This window comes from Rhineura floridana, chromosome 3, assembly GCF_030035675.1.
Source record: "Rhineura floridana isolate rRhiFlo1 chromosome 3, rRhiFlo1.hap2, whole genome shotgun sequence".
Classification (NCBI taxonomy): domain Eukaryota; kingdom Metazoa; phylum Chordata; class Lepidosauria; order Squamata; family Rhineuridae; genus Rhineura; species Rhineura floridana.
Window position 1 is genome coordinate 210,499,893 of NC_084482.1, and position 21,847 is coordinate 210,521,739.

The 21,847-nt window shown below is 45.5% G+C and overlaps 1 protein-coding gene across 1 annotated transcript in view; it reads left to right on the forward strand.

Annotated features, from left to right (window-relative positions):
• The window catches only part of LOC133378935 (zinc finger protein 91-like), a 50,789-nt gene that overhangs the window by 12,198 nt on the left and 16,744 nt on the right, over window positions 1-21,847 (forward strand). The window contains exons 5-9 of the mRNA XM_061613548.1: window positions 4,338-4,420; window positions 4,926-5,052; window positions 6,414-6,491; window positions 8,314-8,397; window positions 9,181-11,510. Of these exons, the coding sequence (XP_061469532.1) occupies window positions 4,338-4,420; window positions 4,926-5,052; window positions 6,414-6,491; window positions 8,314-8,397; window positions 9,181-11,510 (2,702 nt within the window). The remainder of the gene's footprint in view (window positions 1-4,337; window positions 4,421-4,925; window positions 5,053-6,413; window positions 6,492-8,313; window positions 8,398-9,180; window positions 11,511-21,847) is intronic.

The window sequence follows — 21,847 nt, forward strand, 5'->3', positions numbered from 1 at the left end:
TACTTCAGTGATACGTTTGGATTTGATGGCAAGAAAATATCTGTGATGGAGGAAATTCCTATCAGACTTTTATTATATGACTATGACAGCAAGATTTTTGGGTGCGTAAAGATGGAAGATGGAAGATGGACCCAATATGGATAATGACAGATGAGCGATTTAAAATTACTGGACTTAGTAGATTTGATGAGTTGGATTAATTGATATGTTTATTTAGAAAAAAAATTGATTGACATATATCTCAAGGATTGGAAACTTCTCTTGACTTTTTGTGGAAGATTAAAATGATATGATGTTAATGAGATTTGAAACCAACTAAGATAACCGTTGGAGGAAGGTGATTTTATAATCTATTAAGAGTTAGGTTTGTTATATATTATAGATTTATAGCTGAACTATGACAAATCGGAAGTCAATATTCTTTCTTTTTTATATATATATATATATTTCTTTTTGCATTGTACTAGTTATTGATTTGTGTTGTTTTCTTTTTGTATTGTTTTGGTTTTGAAAATTGGAATAAAAATTAATTGAAAAAAAAAAAAGAAAGTTAAAGAGGAAAGCACAAAAGCAGGACTACAGCTGAACGTCAAGAAGGCTAAAGTAATGACAACAGAAGATTTATTCAACTTTACAGTTGACAATGAGGACATTGAACTTGTCAAGGATTGTCAATACCTCGGCACAGTCATTAACCAAAGTGGAGACAATAGTCCAGAAATCAGAAGAAGGCTAGGACTGGGGAGGGCAGCTATGAGAGAACTAGAAAAGCTCCTCAAATGCAAAGATGTATCACTGACCACTAAAGTCAGGATCATTCAGACCATGGTATTCCCGATCTCTATGTATGGATGTGAAAGTTGGACAGTGAAAAAGGCGGATAAGAGAAAAATCAACTCATTTGAAATGTGTTGGAGGAGAGCTTTGCGGATACCATGGGCCATGAAAAAGACAAATAATTGGGTGTTAGAACAAATTAAACCAGAACTATCACGAGAAGCTAAAATGATGAAACTGAGGTGATCATACTTTAGACACACAATGAGAAGACATGATTCACTAGAAAAGACAATAATGCTGGGAAATACAGAAGGGAGTAGAAAAAGTGGAAGACCAAACAAGAGGTTAATTGATTCCATAAAGGAAGCCACAGACCTGAACTTACAAGATCTGAACAGGGTGGTTTATAACAGATGCTATTGGAGGGCGCTGATTCATAGAGTTGCCATAAGTCATGACTGAGTTGAAGGCATATAACAACAAAACCTCACATTATTGTTGTGAGGTTAAAGGTGGATACCTTTATCTCCCACTCTATATTCTGGACATAGTGGATATCTCTGCAAGTGTGTGTGTGTGTGCGCACATGCGCGTGCGTGTGCAGGGCCGGCACCAGAGGGTGGCCAGATTGGGCCCTGGCCAAGTGCCCCTTTGGCCCAGAGGGGCCCCTCCTTAAGGTGGGGTAGCGCTGCCAGTCTGTGATCCTTGGCAGGGTTGACTCCCAACACTTCCACAGATCACAGAAAGAGACCTCCCAGTCTCCCCCTCAGACAGTGGGCCCATGGCGCCTACCTGCTCCATCTACCTCTCCTCTTTTTCTGTGAATGCCCTGTATGCTGTGTGGACAGCTGCCATCCACCAAGGTGGCGGCAGAGGCTTCTCTTAGGAGCTTGTTGATGGTAGGCATGTGCGTGCAAGTAGTGTAGCATGCATGCATGCCATCAACCAAGATGGCAGTGGGGCCATCAGCCCCTTAGAGAAGCCGCCACTGCCATTTAGTTGATGGTAGCAGCCTGCGTGCATAGCGCACAGGCCTTTCAGAAGAGAGGTAGGTGGAGCGGGCAGGTGCTGTGGGTCTGCACAGTCTGAAGGGGGTTGATGGGGGCCCAGGGGGGCTGGGAGCAGAGGGGGGTGCCATGGACCCAGCGTAGGCTGGCACCCAAGGACCCAGATGTGGGTCTTCCTCTGTTGGTGCTGCCCGCCTCCCTCCTGCCCGGCTTCACCCCTTGCCTTGGGAACACCTGCATTGGTGAGAGGGCCTCCAGATTCTACAGAGGGTCCACGGTACAATGCCTAGTGGGCAATGCTTGCAACAACACTGTGAGGTAGGCCCGGGTGAAAGGCTGGACGTAATGCAGTGGTTAGTGCAGGTGGGAGAGAGCTTTCTCTAGACTGAGGGCCACACTCCTTCATGAGCAGCCTTCCAGGGGCCACTTTGCAGTGCCGGGCAGGGCCAGAGGCAAAAGTGGGTGAAGCGAAGGGTGTGATGCTTACAGTGGGCTGCATTTTAGCCATGCCAAAGTCAGAAAGTTTGTCTGTACACAAACTCACTGGAGCACTGGAAGAGGGTGCAGAGTACTGCACTTGGACCAAGGAGTAGAGATGTGAAGACTTAGGGGGGAAATCAGGATAAAAAGTCATCGTCCCCCCCCCCCATCTCTCCCAGGGACACCCAGAATGAAACCTCCGTATGCAGCTCTCTGGGTCACCTTGGGCCAGTGACTATTTTTAAGCCCAACCTACCTCACTGGACTGTTGTGAGGTTAAAAGTGGATAACTTTATCTCCCACTCTAAATATTGGACATATTGGACATCTCTGTAAGCATGTGTGTGTCTTATTATTAGAATTACTTACAATTTAATACTGAACTATGTCCTGAAGGACCCAGATTCAGATCCCCACTCAGGAGTGAAATTCAGTTGGTGACCTCGGCCCAGTGACAGTGTTGCTATGAAGACAAAGTGGGGGGGGGGAGTCAAATTATATTTCCCACTGTCGGGAACAATTTTAAAACATAATTTAAAATGGTGCTAAATATACACTTGAACTTCTTATCTTAATCTGCCCAACTTCAACCCTATAAGGTTGGCAAGAATGCTGTTTTGTACCACGCACATCCCCTGCTGAACTCTGAACCGCGTTCTGCAACTTGTTGCCCTCCAGTTGTTGCTGGACTGCAGCCCCAGCCAGCATGGCCAATGGCTATTGATGATGGGAGTTGTATGTGGCCAGCAGTTCAAATGTTTTCATTGCCCAGTGGGCTGGACTGGACTGTATGCAGCTCAGTATTCCTCTCCCCATATTTCCGCTGAAAGGAGTCAGGGCTTCCCCATCCCTGGGAAGCTCCAAGATGGAGCCATTGACCTCATCCACTCCTACCTTGCAATAGCGTCCTGACTGCCAACTGTCAGGGACCTGATATTTGATTGATATGCACAAAAGGGTTAAGTTTTTAATGACAGTGTAATATTACTATGGGGTTTGGAAAGAATTATGTCTTTGGGTCTCCTTTCCAGCCTCTGACTTGGAATCTGTACAGCAAAGAAACCTGCAATAATAGTCAAACTAGTTCATTTCAGAAGCTAATGGGTCCTACCAAGTTTGTCAAGTGGTCCCCATCAGCATGTGTAAAGATTCGGCCAGCAAAGCAATGTGTTGCCATAGGAACACTTTCAATAGAGAGGTCCTTGTGCCCCCCTCCCCTGGGTGGAGGCCACCTCATCCTAGAGCTAAGAAGTGGTCTGTGTTAGAGTTAGGTTGAGGTGAATCTGGAAAGATACAAAGAGAGGCCTGCTTTCTGTGTTTAGTCCCAAAGCTATGGCTTTGGGGGACTCCTCTAGGAACCTGATGGGGAGCCAAGATCTGTTGGATTGTTAATGCTGAGAAGCCCTCCATCTTACGCTCAGGTCGTATATTTGTGTAAATAAAACCACATATGCTAAAAATAGCACAGTCTCTGCTGACCTTCACTCCAGGGAAATCAAATCCTGGGTAAGCAGTGGAGTCTCTGGAAGTCCCTCACCGCTTGGAGAAAGGGGTGCACACAAAAATATGCATGAGACATGAAGAGGGTCCAATAACACAGCCTGAAACAGCTGAGAAGGTGGAGGAGAGACTCTGTGGTGGGCAGGCAGGAAAACCTCCAGAGGGGAGATGAGATATTGGGGCGGGAGGGAACCGAGTGGGTTGATTGGAGGTGGCAGAGGAGGCGAGACCCCCTCCCCGCCCACAGGCATGGACAAAAGAAACTGAGGAAGGGTCTGAAAGAGACTTATTGGCTAAAAGTTTTTAGGACAGGCATCCGGAAGCAAACTGAGCATGAAGGGAAGAGCCAAGGAAAGTGACATGCCTCATATTTGATTATGGCCTTTATCTCTCCGCACAGCCTTTGGGACGCTTATAATATTTATACCCTTCACCTTTATAAAGGAGGAGATTCCTCCCATGCCCTGTATCTCCCCTGCAGGCTCTTCAGAGCTGTTCCATATTGTGGCAAAAGCTATGACAGTCCCAGAGGTGGCCTAGTTGACGTCTCCTCCTCCATTTCCCCCACAGGCAGCCCAATGGCCTCAGATGCACCATCCGGATCGTCTCTTCCTTGGAGAAGAGTGGGAAGAGGTGCTGGGTGGCTGCCTCAGGTAAGGGAAAGATCACTGGGTGAGAGACAGAGAGGACAGCCCAGGTGCCTCTCTCTGGGTTGGGTGGCAGGGAGAGAATCTTCCTTTTTGCCTCTACTTTTAACGCTGTCTAAGAAGAGCCCCGAAGCTGGACCAGCCAAAGGCCCACCTAGTCCAGCATCTTGTTCTCACAGTGGCCGACCAGGTGCCTACGGGAAGCCCCTGAGGAATCAGGACCCGAGAGCAACAGCACTCTCCCCTCTTGTGATTCCCAGCAACTGGTATTCAGAGGTAGAACATTGCCATCGTGGCTAGTAGCCATTGATAGCCTCATCCTCCATAAACTTGCCTAATCTTTTAAAGCCATCCAAGTTGGCACCTTCACTGCAAGATCTCAAAGTGACCTAGTTATAGGGGCTGATACATTAACAAAAGCCCTCCTGCAACTGCCCTGTGGCCCCGTCCCCTTTCAGACTGGGAGAATGGAGCATGTTGGAGATACTGCATTTTCCTCTTCTTCTTCCAGGCTCTCTTGACCTTTGAGGAGGTGGCTGTATATTTCACCGAGGAGGAGTGGGCTCTGCTGGATCTTGAGCAAAGAGCTCTGCATAGGGAAGTCATGGAGGACAATTACAGGATGGTGGCCTCACTGGGTAAGGGCACTCTTTGTTTTCTTGCCTGATAAATGTGAAAGGTGTGAATTTGATATTTCTACCATTGAATCCTGCACTGCAAGGCATGCCTGCGGGAGAAAATGAAAAAATAATCAGCTAATAGCAGAGCTGAAAAAGACAGCAAAATGATCAATTAATAATAGTTGATTACATCATATTATTACACAGATATTATTACACAATATCATTATTCTTTACTTCCTGAATAGCAGCAGCAATGTATGTGCATGTGAGTGTGTTGCAGGATATCATTTAGTGTCCATGTGTTATGTGTGAAAAATTATGTGTGCAGGATAAAAGAGCTAAACTACCGCCATTTCCTCAGTTGCTTCTGTGTCTATGATCTTCCCCACTGCACTTCCTGGCTGACTCTCTCAGCTGCCACCGGGAAATCTTCACCCCAGTCTCCCACCCTACAGCACCTTCCTTCCGTGACTCCCACTCAGGGATCCCTCCATCTTCAGTCCATCAGCTATTCTCAGAAAGGTGCCACATTTGAGTTGCTCTTGAAGTAATACTGTCCAACCTTGCAGAAATCACGGTTCAGGTGGCTGTGAACTGGCATCCGCTGTTGTTATTGATGGGAGTAGGGGCAGCAGACATTGCAAAGATCCCCTGCAAGGATGGGAGATGGGGCAGTTCCTGCTGCCTTGGCTGTTGCTGGTTCCTCTGAAACTGCTCCACTGTTTAAGATGGGAGCATTCATATGAAATGTGCCATTTTTTCTCTTTCAGAAATCTAACATGTAAGTTTTTCCTTACGTACTTTGCTTCCTCTATGTCTCCTCTTCTATCCATATATATATTATATATACATACGCACATGCACGCACTCACCACAAACATATACATATTTCTAGTGCTGCGACTGATTTTTTTTCATACCAAGACTCCAAAAAGCTGATGGTGTTGATTGGAGCATTTGTGGCTACGTAAACATGTTGCAGCAGCTTAGATCTTAATTGCCATGAAAAAGATTTCCCCAGAATTACCGATTTGACATGCACTACTGGCTTGCTAATTGGGGGAAGAGGAGGGACAGCTCTCAGGGTGATTTTGGCTGTTGGTGTATAAAATTAAAGGGCCAAAACAAAACACCTGGCTTTGCAAAGTTCCGCAGTGTCATCCCCAACAGACCTTTCAAACTGAGCTTTAAGCCCAGTGAGTGCATGTTCACAAGTCCCAGACTGATCCTGCTGGGTACCTCGGGACCTATTCTATTTATCAGGTGCAGGAGTTACACAGTCAAAATTATACCTCTTCTTCCCTTTGAACAACTCTGTTTGGAATGGCTGAATACTTTGGGTCAAAAATAACTAGCTTTGTCCATTTCCTTGAAAGTATTGGACCTCAATTCCTGTTGGGAAGAAGGACAAGATCTGGTGATGCATGGTCCCAAAGAAGAGGAGGCCACAGCAGGTAGATGCTTAGTTGTGTTGTAGGGCCCTTTTTGGGAATTGAAGGATTTGTCAGTTCCTGTTTGATATCACTCATGGTAGATTAACCCATTAGATTGTGAGTTCTCCTGGAGGAAATCTTAGATGTCTGTACGAACACAAGGATGTCCCATCAAGTGGAGCATCTAGTCCTCACAGTGGCCAACCAGAGGACTATGAGAAGTGTGCAAGCAGGACGTGAACACAACAGTTGACCCACTGGGAGCACAGTGACTGTCTTAAAGGTGCAAAGCCTCTTTGAAGCAGCCTCCTCCCTCCTTTAAAAGAGTGGTGTTTAAATGAGGGGGGAGGCTACCTGAAAGGCCGCTTTTGCTGATCTAGAAGAGGACTGCTCCCCTTATTCCATGATTGCTAAGCTTACTCATGAATCTTTGGTGAGATACTTCATCAGAAACTTTGAAAATTCCAAGTACCCTGTGTCCACTGGATCACCTCTATCTATGTGCTTGTTTCAAAGAAGTCAGATAGGATTTTTCCCTTGCAGAAACTATGCTGAAACTACAGCGAGCCATGTTCTTCCATACACTTGGCGATTCTATCTTTAACAGTTACTTTCCACCAGTTTTACCAGGACAAGCATTAAAATAACCAGCCTGCTATTTCCACGATTCCCTTTGGTTACTGATGTATTTAACTATTTTTCTTGTTGGTCTTTATGTTTTTAGCAATATCCTCATATTCTTCTTTAGCATCTCATTTTGTCTGCTTGCATTTCTTTTGCCAGGGTTTGTGTTCCTTTTTATTCTCCTCATTCGGACAAGTGTTCCATTTTTTGAAGGAAGCCTTCTTGCCTCTAATAGACCCTTTGACTCTGATTGTTAGCCACGCTGGCATCCTCTTGGCCCTGATGGTACCTTTCCTCATCTGCAGGATACACTCCAGTTGAGCTTCTGATATTGTGATTTTAAACAACTCCCAAACATTTTGGAATTACTTCATCCTCTTGACTTTCCCTTTCAACTTTCTTTTTACCAATCCCTTCATTTTTGGAAAGTTCCCTCTTTTGAAATCAAATGTGACCCTGTTTGATTTTCTTGACAATTGGCCATTTACAGGAAAGTTTAATATCACCATGGTTACTGCTTCCAGTTGGTTTGACAACATTTACATCTCGCACAAGGTCCTGTGTGTCACTTCTGATTAAGTCCAGGGTCACCATCCCTCTGGTTGGTTCCATGACTAACCATTCTAGGACACAGTCATTTAGGGTCTCTAGAGATTTTACCAATTTCTTGTGAGTGGAACACAAATGTACCCTGTCTAGGTGAGGGTAGTAGAATTCACCCATTACTACAGCAATTGCTCTTTTGGGTGCTTCCTTGATTTCTTTATTTATTTGAAAACCTTTTAGATATTTGCTACCTCTCAATCGGGGAGAGCAGCTGGAAAGGGGTGGTACCTTTATGGCCTCCCTGTGGACTTCTAAGAGAATGCTTCCACTCAGGCACTGTGAGGATGCTGGACTAGATGGGCTTTTGATCTGATCCAGCAGGGCTGTTCTTATAAAGAGGAGAGGTGGCCTCCAGGTTGAAGTTTCCATATCCTGAGAACATCCCCTAATTACAGTAGCTGGATTGGATTCCTTAGTGCCACTAAATGGAGCTGTACGAGTAGTTGCCTGTTCACAAGTGCCAATTGGATCCACATACCTTGTCCTATTTATCATCAGGAGATCTAAGAACTTGCCTTCCTTTGCTTTTGGGAGGGGGCCATAGCAATGGGTGGACATGAAATATCTGGGAATTTAGGTTCACAAGTAACTAGCTTGTCTGTTTCTTGGAAAGAAATTTCAAAACTGGATTTCATCTCTTGCCTGGAAGGACAAGATCCAATTGGATGGGGCTGTGATGAAGCGGAGAGACCAGCAAGTATGGATTTTAAAAATAATTTGGGAACAGTTATACTGGGAACACTATGATGCAATACCTGTGGCTAAATCCAGAAGTTGCCAATGAAATATGTATCCCGCTGTGTGTTAACTGTTGAGGTATTCCCCTGACAGTTCAGAGCATCATTGCAAACTCATGTAATATTGGTCTTGGGCCATTTCTAGCTCAATGATTGAGTACATAAGTTATGTGAAGAAGTTCCTACGTTTAATCGTTGGAATCTTCAGGTAGATCTCAGAAGAGTCCTCATCTGAACCCTGCAGAGCAGCTACCAGCCCGTGTTACAGTACCTGAGTTACAGGTACTTACAGTCTGATTCAGTATCGGGCAACTTCCTGTGTTTCTGTATTTCTGTCTGACCACCACTCTTGACTGCCATCAAATTCATGGGAACCAATAAGCAGTGAGCAGTGCCCAGTTTGCCTCTTCGGCAGCCTTGCTGCCCTTCTCTTCCCCCTCACCCCGCTTCATGTTGCATATTATTTTAGAAATGTATACTGCTGTTGCAGTGGGAGGAAAAACCACACACATCTGGGCTTAGTAACATCAAGTGGAATGTGGAGCAGAAAGGAATTCATGCTGTCATGTAATACTTTAGAATATTAAGGTAACTTCTGTTGCAGCTGGGCATACAAGGAGAAATGAGAATTTTGGAGATGTAAAAATCTGAGAAACAGCTAATTGGGGTTGATCTGTGATGAGATCCTATGTTTTTGGCTTGAAACTCCAACACGTATTTCTTTTCTCCTTGCTCCTCCTCAGCAGGTGATGGGCAGAACAATGAAAATTATGCGGAACTATTTAATGACATGGAATGTGAAAATAGCTTCAGCCACAGTATTACACTTACTGTACATCAAAGAACCCACACGGGAGAGAAACTATATAAATGCATAGTGTGTGGAAAGAGCTTCAGACACAGCAGTTCACTTACTGTACATCAAAGAACCCACACAGGGGAGAAACCATTTAAATGCATAGCTTGTGGAAAGAGCTTCAGGAAGAGCAGTTCACTTACTGTACATAAAAGAACCCATACAGGGGAGAAACCATTTAAATGCATGGAGTGCGGAAAGAGTTTCAGAGGGAGTTATGAGCTTACTTTACATCAACGAACACACACAGGGGAGAAACCATTTAAGTGCACAGAATGTGGAAAGAGCTTCAGACAGAGCATTTCACTTACTTCACATCAAAGAACCCACACAGGGGAGAAACCATTTAAATGCATAGCTTGTGGAAAGAGCTTCAGCCAGAGAGGTCAACTTACTGTACATCAAAGAACTCACACAGGGGAGAAACCATTTAAGTGCACAGAATGTGGAAAGAGCTTCAGGCAGAGCATTTCACTTACTTCACATCAAAGAACCCACACAGGGGAGAAACCATTTAAGTGCATGGAATGTGGAAAGACCTTCACTGGCAGCAGTAGTCTTAACTCACATCAAAGAACCCACATAGGCGAGAAACCATTCAAGTGCATGGAATGTGGGAAAAGCTTCATCCAGAGAAGTAAACTTACTGTACATGAAAGAACCCACACTGGGGAGAAACCATATAAATGCATGGAGTGTGGAAAGAGCTTCAGGGAAAGCAGTTCACTTACTTCACATCAAAGAGCCCACACTGGGGAGAAACCATTTAAATGCATGGAGTGTGGAAAGAGCTTCTGCTGGAGCAATGCACTTGTTTCACATCGAAGAACCCACACAGAGGAGAAACCATTTAAATGTATGGAGTGTGGAAAAAGCTTCAGTATGAAAAATTACCTTGCTTCACATCAAAGAACCCACACAGGGGAGAAACCATTTAAATGTATCGTATGTGTAAAGACTTTCAGCCATAGCAGTAGCCTGACTTTACATCAAAGAATTCACACTGGGGAGAAACCATTTAACTGCATGGAATGTGGAAAGAGCTTCAGTTTCAGCAGTAGCCTTAATTCACATCAAAGAACTCACACAGGGGAAAGACCATTTAAGTGCATGGAATGTGGAAAGAGTTTCATCCAGAGAGGTCAACTTACTGTACATCAGAGAACCCATACAGGAGAGAAACCGTATAAATGCATGGAGTGTGGGAAGAGTTTCAGGGAAAGCAGTTCCCTTACTTCGCATCAAAGGACCCACACAGGGGAGAAACCATTTAAATGCTTAGCATGTGGAAAGAGCTTCAGGGAGAGTAGTTCACTTACTTCACATCAAAGAACCCACACAGAGAAACCATTTATGTGCATGGAATGTGGAAAGAGCTTCAGGCACAGCATTTCACTTACTGAACATAAAAGAACTCACGCAGGGGAGAAACCATTTAAATGCATGGAGTGTGGAAAGAGCTTCAGTATGAAGCATCATCTTACTTCACATCAAAGAACCCACACAGGGGAGAAACCATTTAAATGCATGGTGTGTGGAAAGACCTTGAGCCATAGCAATAGCCTGACTTTACATCAAAGAATTCACACTGGGGAGAAACCATTTAAATGCACAGAATGTGGAAAGAGCTTTAGCTGGAGCAGTGCACTTACTTCACATCAAAAAACCCACACAGAGGAGAAACCATTTAAATGTATGGAGTGTGGAAAAAGCTTCAGTATAAAGCATCATCTTACTTCACATCAAAGAACCCACACAGGGGAGAAACCATTTAAATGCATGGTGTGTGGAAAGAGCTTCAGCCAGTGCAGCACCCTGACTTTACACCAAAGAACACACACAGGGGAGAAACCCTTTAAATGCACAGAATGTGGAAAGAGCTTCAGTGGCAGCAGTAGCCTTCATTCACATCAAAGAACCCACACAAGGGAGAAACCATTTAAGTGCATGGAATGTGGAAAGAGCTTCAGCCGGAGAGGTCAACTTACTGTTCATCAAACAACCCACATTGGGAGAAACCATTTAAATGCATGGAATGTGGAAAGAGCTTCAGGGGGAGCAGTTCATTTACTTCACATCAAAGAACCCCCACAGGAGAGAAACCATTTAAATGTATGGAGTGTGGAAAGAGCTTCAGCCAGAGAGGTGCACTTACTGTACATCAAAGAACCTCCACAGGAGAGAAACCATTTAAATGTATGGAGTGTGGAAAGAGCTTCAGTGTAAGCCGTAGCCTTACTTCACATCATAGAACACACACGGGAGAAACCATTTAAATGCATGGAATGTGGAAAGAGCTTCAGTGGGAGCAGTAGCCTTATTTCACAATAAAGAACCCACGCAGGAGAGAAACAATTTAAATGCATTGACTGTGGACTGAGTTCCAGCGTAAGCAGTAGCCTTACTAGAAATGACAGGCCCACACACAGGGAAGAAGCCATTGAAATGCATGGAATGTGGAAAGAACTTCAGTGTGAAACTCACTTTAAATCTTTGACCTAGAAGACTGAAGGAATTTAGGTGGGCCAATGTACGGAAACTGTCATGCAAGTTGAGAAGGATTGCACGTACATTTCTACATCATGCTTTATTGTGGGCCACCAATATTCTTGCAGTGGGGGTATCATGACACTGTAATAGAACCTTGGCCCTAAACTCCTTGGGGGGGGGCACGTACTAAGCCTAGTAGTGGCAGAGCAATCCCCCTGTGTTGGAGAAGCCAGGGTCCCGGTCTTGAGTGCACTCTTGTAACTCTCATACCCGTTCTTGAACAAATGGATCCTGCACCTGGGCAGCTTACAGCTCTTTGATCTTGGAGTTGGCACAGGTGGCTGCCACAGTCTTATCAAATGGTATGATATGAGGTGGGGTGGTTCATGCTGGAGCATCATCATGTTCTGGCTTACGAGAAATGCATCAGCCCTATGGTTTTGTGCATGAGGGACATAGGTGATGTGAAAGTGGAACCTGGCGAAAAATTGGGACCAATGCATTTGCCGCTGGTTCAGTTTGTGGGCCATTTAGAGGCTCTCAAGCTTCCGGTGATCTGTGTGAATATCCACAATGTTCCATGCCCCTTTTGGGGGATATTGCCATGTTTCAAAAGTGTCTCAGATGGCTAGCATTTCCTTCTCCCATACAGTTTAATTTTGCTCAGTCAGTGTATGGGAGAAATATGCACTGGGGTGTAGGTCCCTCGCTTTTTGGAGGGTTGTATCAACTCTGCCCCAATTGCTACATCTGAGGCATCGGTCTCCACCACAAAAGGTCGGTGGGGGTCAGCATGTTGTAATATTGGTTCAGAGGAAAACAACATTTTAAGTTGCTCAAAAGCCTTAGTGTTGTCCACTGAAAAGGTCCAAATCTAAGATAGTCTGTTAAAGGGGTAGTCATGTTGGAGAAGGAAGTGATAAATCATCTCTAGTAACTGGTGAATCTGAAGAAGTGTTCTAAGTCCTTTTGGTATTGGGGTGTGTGTGCCAAGTGCACACTACGCACCTTACCCAGGTCCATCTCCACCCCGGCTGGGGTAACACCATAGCCTAAAAAGTCCAGAGTCCAACCCACACTTCTCCAGCTTAGCATGCAGGGGTTGCTCTCTCAGCCTCTGCAATACTGCTCTCATATGTGCCTCATGCTGTTCTAGGAAGTCTGAGTAAATAAGGATGTCATCCAAGTAAACGATCACAAAGCAATCCAGATCGTCTCGAAAGACGTCATTCATAAAATGTTGGAGGACAGCCAGAATATTCAATAATCCGAAGGGCACAACCAGTTATTCGAAGTGGCCATAGTGAGTCTTGAAAGCAGTTTTCCACTCATCCCTTTCCCGGATTCTGCCGGATTCTGATGACATTGTAAGCCCTACGCAGGTCTAACTTGGTGTATATTTTTGCCGTTCACAGATGCTCCAGCATCTCGTTTATAATGGGGAGGGTTGCTGCTGGGGCTGGTGATCTTATTCAGCTCCCTTTTCTTGACGAAAAGTAGGGGGCCCTGGCCAAGGATTTAGAGGGGCAAATGAACCCCTGCTTCAAGCTGATGTCAAGGAAGTCCCTTTCAGCAGCAAGCTCTGGCTCAGACAGTGAGTAGATGCAGCCAGAAGGGATCTGAGTCTCCGGGAGTAAGTGTATGGCACAGTCATAAGGTCGGGGGGGGGGCAGCCGGTGAGCCTCTTTCTTGTCAAAACACATCACAAAAGTCCTGGTACATATAGGGTAGGGGAGTTGGCCTAGAAGGAGGCATGGTGATTGCTGCCACCACTGCTGCTGTCCCAACTGGCTGGCAATGCCATTTGCACTAGTCAGACTGTAACATCACAAAGGCTTCATCCCATGACATCGTAGGATTGTGTTGTGTCAACCAGTCATCCTCAGAACCACCAGGAAGCTAGGTAAGATGGCAAGGTAGAAAGACCGTGTTTACAATGCTAAGGCAGCTCCACTGTCAGTCTCACAGTGGCCTGCATGACTGCCCCTGAAGTTAGGGGCCATCCATTAGTGGTCTCTACAGCTAAATGTGCCTCCAGCAAGGTGATGCTTGTCAAAAATGCCAGGGTCAACTCCCGATCCCTGGGCAATTGAACCCAGCCAGGTACATCCCATGCCTCCCTTACCAGGGCTGAGTAAAACCAACCCTGTAAGGTAGGTAGACTGCCGCTAACCCTTAACTTGGTCTCACTCTGAGTCAAGGGGAAACCCAGAGTGTCGCCTGGCAGAGATTCCCAAGAAAAAGAGCCAAATGTTATACTCACTGCTCTGGAGCCTCAAGCCAAGCAAACTCGGCAATCGGTGCTGGATTCAGAGCCACTGGTTTCCAAGTGACACACACCTGTTAGTAGAAGGTAATTTATTAATTAAAATATAAGTGCGTATAAGAAGAGCAGCATACAATTCCTTTAAGCCAAATACTCTTTAACAGAGGCATGAGCAACACCCATGCAAAAATACAGTGAGAAGGTTCAATAGAGAGACAAAATAACAAAGCTTACCTAGCCTAAGCCAAATAGTCACAAACAGGAAAGTATAAGAGCCTGTCCCCTTGGCTCCTTATACCAGCAAACATCACACGGGGCACCTTGCTGAAGAATAACCCCTCTTTTTATGAGAATATGCTCAGAAACAGTGAGGGCCAATTAGCCATTCATGACACCTCTGGATGATGGAATAGTCCAGACATTCACCACAAGGGCATGCCTACTAATTTGCAGCTACTCAGGCCTTCTGACTTTGGTACCAGGCAGTACCAAGTAAATAGAATCTTTTCCCTTAAATAAGCATCAGGATTCCCTTTGTTCAGTTTCCTTGATGACAAAACAGCTTTCAACCCTGCTTCTAAAGCACTGGGTTGCAAAATATCAAGAGCAACAGCATTTGGAATCTGCAGAAAGTTCTGTGCAGAAGTTTGTCTTTCCTGCCTCCTCCAATGAAATTAACCTTAGGAATGACAGAAGAAGTTAGCAGTTCAGATTTATAATCAGAATTGCAAATGACATCAACATTGGATTACCCCCCCCCCAACAGTAGCATTAGAGTCATAAGACATCACATGGTTCAGTTTCTGAGGAACACAAGGTCTGTTACATACATCAGATTGAAAGAAATACAGTGCCGATGTCACGTCCGGGACAGACTTCAAAGGATCTTGCCAAAGTATCTCAGTAGAAAAAGACAATCTCGGTTGGGAGAGTGGTTGCATGTTCAGATGAAACTAGGACCAGGCTCTCATTCCTAACGTGGCTAAGGAGTTGAACCACAGACAACCCTTGCCTCAGGCTAGGAAGAACAGCCTTCCCCAGGGTCTGTGCAACAGAATACTCGGCCGCACTATCACTCAGGTCTAGGGCAAGTAGGTCACCAGGCACAAGTCTTGCAAGTTGTGGCACAGGATCAGAGCAATCAACCTTGTCCAAACTCTGACTCTGGGTGTCACATTCAGGATAGTTCTGAGACTCTTCCAAGTCTGACACAGTCTTCCCCAGGGGGTTTAAGCTTCCTTCCTCCCCCCCCCCTCTTAGCCACAGATGATACAATCTCACGGTACAAACCCAGTTCCGATGCTAACCTTTCTGGCAAAGCAGAGTCTGGATGAGCTGCACTCTCTAAGGCTGTCAGCCTGTCCATAAAGAAGGGGCTGGTATTCTCCCACTTCTTGTTGCTGGAGCAGCTCTCCTGCACAGATGCCAGAAATGCTTTGCTGAACCATAAACTTAATTCTTGCAACAGGAGACTCCTCAAAAGTTATCAACATTGCGTTTCTTACCAGCTCCTGTATAGCAGGGTCAACACCTTCTTGGTGCTCCACAATTCCATGATTTGTCTTTGATAAAGGGGTCTTTTTCAACACAGCTATGGCAACAGGGAGGCAGTTTGTTCTCTCACTCCCAAGCTGACTATTTCTGGTCGAAGTCACATCCCTTAGTGTCTTGGGACCACATGCCTTCGCCTGCTAACAGGCAGACATACTCTCAGGTTCTGGGCATGAAATCTCTTCACATTCTGCCACAATTTGGGACACTCGTAAGGGTGCTTTAGGATGATCTCTTGGGCACCGAACTCTCTGACACACATCACAAGTCCCACAGAACTCACGTACAGCTTTTGTCACTAGGGGCCAATAAAAACACTTGGTGATTCAGGCTAGAGTTCTTTTAATCCCCATGTGGGCTCCAGAACCCAGCTCGTGGCCAGTTGCAACACAGAGGCCTTATAGACTTGGGGTAGAACCAGTTGCCTCATGAGGGCAAACTCTACTGAATTACCTTGGGGACTAAATTCGTGATACAGTACTCCATCTTCCCAATGGAAATGGTCTCACAGATTCTGACAAAGTCGCTGGGCATTAGCAGCCCACTTGCAACATTCCACCAAACTTGAATCAGTTTGCAAAGCTTGTTGAAACTCAGCAGAATTCACAGTTCCATTTTTTAGCAGTTTCTTTCCATCCCCGGCAATAATTCATTAGCACAGGAATTTACAGCCTCTAGGCCAGCCTTTCCCGACCAGTGTGCCTCCAGATGTTGTTGGACCACAGTTCCCATCTTTCCTGACCATTGGCAATGCTGGCTGAGGCTGATGGGAGTTGTGGTCCAACAACATCTGGAGGCACACTGGTTGGGAAAGGCTGCTCTAGGCTATCTCCCCCCTTCTCTTCAGCCTCTTCACACCTAGCTAGTGTTGCTAAGGAAACGAACCTCTCAGGCAGGGAGTCCTGAGGAAGCAACTCTTTCTGGCTGATTTTGGGGACCTGGGAGACCAGGGTTCGAATACCCACATAGCCATGATGCTCACTGGGTGACCTTGGGCCAGTCACTGCCTCTCAGCCTCATGAAAACCCTGTTAATAGGGTCGCCATACGTCGGAATCGACTTGAAGGCAGTACATTTACATTTTTAAAAGCGTCCTCCAACTGCTTGCCTTGACTTTGAATTATGGAATTGGCCACACTTGATATTTCTGTTGTACTATCTCTGTAGTTTCTCCAAGAATTTGGTTCATATGAATCATCTCACTAAACTGGGCATTCAACCATGCTGTCTAACTGGGCTGAATTGTGTACATAGAAGCAGTCTTGGGACTAGAAGAAGCTTGTGAAGTCCCTTTCCCATCTGGTACCTTCTCCTACTGACTATCTTTGAAGTCCCCTGACTTCTTAAAACGACTGGGGCCGGCTGATCTCTGTCCCGCTCTCTCAATGGGCAGGAAGCTTATCAGCAAGCACGCCGGCTTCCCAAATAGTTTTGGGTCTCTGGTCCCAGACTATAACTGCTAGCTCCACAGGGAGTCCCTCATAAAACTTCTCTCTAGCTAATAAGTCCATAAACTCCTCCAGGGTTGTAATGTCTGCAGCATCCCACCACAGATGCAGGGCTTTGATAGGCCTTGATGAAAAAGCAACATGCTCTCTTTAGGTTTCTTTTGAATATTCTCAAATTTGCAATGACAAAACTGAGCATTCGAAGCAAAATGCTCCTGAGCCATTGTCTTGTAAGGAGAGTCATCTACTTCCTCCTGGGACAACGTTCCCAACAGCTCCCTGCTTGCTTAACCACAAAGTAGTTTCATCCATAGCTCCAGGGGGATTTTACAGTCTTCGCAAGACTACTCAAAGACCTGGAAGAATGCTTAGATGTACCAGCAAACATCACATGAGTAAAATGAAATGGGGCAACTAGCTGAAGATAATCCCTCTTTTTATGGGAATTTGCCCAGCAACAGGGCCAGTTAACCAATTATGACACTTCTGGGTGATGGAATGGTCCTGAAGTTCACCACAAGGATAGGCCTACACATTTATGGCTACTCAGAGCTTCTGACCTTGTTACCAGGCAGTACAGATAAGATACAGCTGCCTCCCCTCCTAAAAAAACAAGCTTCAGCTGGACTGTATGAGATGCCCTAATTTCCCCCAGATTAAAGTATCCCAGGCACCAATGCAAGATATTCCCCACAATCCCTCAGGTTCAAGCTATTTTACTTTTGCCAACTTCAGCTGTTCTTGAGAATGGGGATGTTGTTCTGTTTTGCAAAGCCAAAGTCCATAATATTGCTGGACCATAGCTTGTACTTTGATGGTCTGACCCGAAGGTAACTCAGGTGCAGCAGTAGATGTAAAGCTGGCTTTGATGGGATAGGAACATGGTGAGGTCCTTTGCTCACAGTTGATCCCAGCTCATGGACCTCTATGAGAGTGGGGATTCGGAGTTTTCTTGCACGGGGTTTTTCTTGGACTTGGATGGGCAGTCCTTTGCAAGGTGTCCTGCCTTCCCACAATGTAGGCACAGCCCCTGTTGATGCCACTTCTCTTTCTCTGCCTCTGTCAGGTGTGGCTGTGCTTCTCTGAACTGCATGGGCTCCTCCCCCAACTGAGCGGAGGTTCCCAGCCTGGGAGAGAAGCGCTTGTGGAGGAGATGTATGGGGGATAACTGACGAGCTAAAGAAGCCTTGTGCCTTCAGGCCTTCTGTCAATCAGTGCTTTTCTTGAATAGGTTCATGAAAACATTTCAGTTCAGAAGGCTTCATGAATCAGCTTACAGTTTACATAGGGTTCAGCATCTTTACTAGGGTAGGGTAGACACGACTACACACCACTAAGACATTGTTACTGCAACTAGGCACCCCCCCTCACCCGGCTTAAGTAAGGTTGGGTCAGCACCCTTCTTAGGTAAACTGAGTGTGACTGTTGGGATGCACCCGAGAGCTCTGCCTCAGGGGAGCTGTTGGGGCACGTTTTTCTTGCCAGCGCTGGCGCCTGTGTAGGTAAGATGCCTCAGAAGGACCCTCCTCTTTAAAGGGAGAGGTGATGTGCTAGGAGGATGGCAGAGCAGATGTCATGGATGGAATAGATGAATGGTTCCTCTTGCTTTCTTCGATGCCCCACTCCAGCAGAGCTGAAGGGTAATGAGTGCTATGAAACCTGGCCTTTTATACACTTTCTTATCAAAGGGAAGGCATGTTCCCGTGGCCTTATCTGCTACTGCCTGTTCTTGCACTCTTTATTGCACCGCTCTGTATGCAACCTCTTCGGGCACTTCATCAGGTCTTGTAGTAGGCCCTTTTAAATAATGTATGCATCATGTAAGTCTATATAGTTAAGAGTGTTTTGCCCCTTCAGAGTTGAAATAAAATGTACTTTTAAAAAGACAAGTGTTCCTGTACCCATTCCCCCCCCCCCGAAGTCTGGGTGTACAGCCAGAGTGTAGCTCTTAAATCAATAAGTCTGAGCTTAATCATAAACAGTTGATGAGTCTGGGAAAATACCTTATTAGGTCGGCTTATCTGAGCCCCCATGGGTGAGTTTTAAATTGTCATTTTTTTCAGTCTATGTGTTAAGAGATCTAGACAGTATAAGTATATTGTGTGAAATTCTTAAAGCATATATTAATAACCTTTGGTTTTGTGTTGTATTATTAATTCTGATTTATTAGTTTACTGACTATGGCTAGATTTATGTATGCTCATATATATCCATATAGAAATGTGTAGTCAATAAAGAGCATTATCTCCTTCCGCTGCGGAACTCTTGTTCTTTTTTACCTTGATGTGTCCCCAGTCCTGAGATAAGTCTCTGGTGGGAGTTTCCTCTTTAAGTCTGCCTGTTTAGATATATTGCTGGGGCAATGGCTCAAGCCTTGAGGCTCATCCACACGGGGATTTAGTGTGTATCTGGTGCTACTTGCATCCCTTTGTAATTCTCATGGTTCACATGACGTTGCAGGCAAGCAGAAGCTATAATGCAGTTTTCCCCTTTAAATCAATATAAACCCAGTCCAATTATAATGCAAAAGGAAAGGAAAAACCGTCTCACCTTCACCGCACTCCTCCATGTAGGCGCTTTGCTTCTATGTTTTTTTTTAGTGGATGGGCTTGTGATGTTCCTATATATTAGTGTATATATGGTAAGTGCTGGTTGTTTAGAGTATACTTGGTAAGTAGTGAAAGAGGAGGGGGAGTGAATGGGCAATAGAATGCTTGATGATTGGCTGAATGTTTAAAATGGCTGACAGTATAAATGAAAGGATGACAGGTAAATCTGGGTGAATGTGAGGTGGTAAATTGTGGAATAGGGGGGAGAAGAGAAAGAGTGGATTGCTTGGTGGGGTTTGAGAGAGTTGTTTGCCAGGAGAGCGTGAAGAAGGAGGGAGGTGGAGTTCGGATTAGTATTGAGTAAAACCATATGCTTATGTGCCTTAAGAAGAAATCTTGTTAATCTTGTTAGCTTTGTTATCTTTAATAAATACTTAATTTGGTTTACCAAAGGCCTGATCCTTGGCTGGGGTTTCACAGACCAGAAGGGAGGGTAAGGTAATGACCAAGGCTGAAGGGGAACTGTAACAAATGGTGGCAGCGGTGAAGAGAATAACAATACCAGTATTCAGAGTCTCTGGGAATACTAGTATTGGGACGTTACTGGTGGTTGCCTAGCAGGGGGATCTGTTGAGATCTGTGCTAGAGCGGGGAGAGAAATCATAAGAGAGAGCGGTCCGGACTGGTGGAGTCCCTGGTGGTGCCTAGAGACAGGCAGTAACCACGAGCAGGTAGGAACCTGACAGGGAGAGCCAGAGAAGGAAGCATCACAGGGCTCTCTTATGCCCCATTGCCCGCTCCCTCTCTCTCTGCCGCTCGCAAAATCTACCGCAGCTACTCCCTACTTTGCCTTTCACTCCCCCCTGTATTCAGTTTCATATTTCAATTGCACTCCAACACTCTCCCAGGCGAGAGGCATGCAATTGACAAGAAACAATGAAACTGACAGAAAAAAACCCTTCCCCTCTCCATTAGCAATAGGGAGTAAGCATGTAAAATTGGGAGTGGGGCCATGTTGAGCCTCAACTCTCCCAGAAGGGACAGGAAGGGGGGAGGCATGAGTTTCAGGCGCCTCCGCTGCCAGGAGACACAGAAGACTTGGGAGTTGTTGAGTCTGAGCAGGACCTTGGGGGGGGGGGGAAGCTAGCCTGAATTCCAGCCAGTTCCCATGGATGGCACGATCTCCGAGGAGAGTGCGTCGCCCCCAGTTGCTGCTGAGGACCTGTTGGGGGAAGCTCCAGCGAAAGTGCCAACTCCTCCCTTACCAAGCAGTTCCCAGGATGCCACCAGCGTGACGCAGCCGCCTGACCTCAAGCCCGTTACTCAGGAGCAGGTGTCTTCTGATGAGCCGTTAGAGACACGCCCCCGGCACCTTGCTCCCGCCGCCACAAGAAACGGACAGGGCAGAGACAGGACTTGCGAAGGTGTCAGAGATTACGATCAAAAACGTTCCCTACTTAAGCTTGCCACTCACAGTGGGGAGCTGCCGAGTCAACTTCCTTCATACGCCGCAGAGCATGTCTAGAGTATAGTTAGGGATTTTAGTGCAGGTTTTTCCATGAAGTGCAATGCCTTTGATGTATCCATTACTTTAATAAAATGAGATTTAATTGCACCCGTGTCTCAGCTTCGTAGTTCCGGCTCTGGACGGGACAGGCCGCAAGGAAACATCTATACTAAATCTTTCCAGAGGAACGCCTACTTGTGTGAAAGGAAAACAGTCGATTGGAAGCTACCATTGAGCAAGGAGTGTGGACCTTGAAAAGCTATTGTGATGGTAAAAGCAGCTTCTTTAGTACGAAGTTAGGCTCCCGTGTGGATAAGCCATAGGTTAGTGCAGTGGCGAAATACAAGGACTCTGAACAGCTCTAGGCTTATGGGAAAGTGAAGAACCGTTGAATCTGTGCATGGGCGCGTACGAGGTAGTACATAGCAACAACAAAACTCCACAACTAGTTAGCTTAACTTCTCCATATAAGGAACTTCTTTATCTAAACAGCCGGAGTGTTGGCTAGCTGTGTATTTATTTATTTATTTAATTAATTTAATTTAATTTATATACCGCCCTAAGCCCGAAGGCTCTCTGGGCGGTGTATAAGTGTAGACTCCTTATCTCCATGTATGTTCCAGCTGTGGAAGCAAGGGGGCAGTGCCAGTTTTAAACTAGTCCTTTTGTACTGTTTGGTTCTTATGCATTATATATACATTGCTACAAGCAGATTATATAAGCTATAAATAAAGCAATTTAAA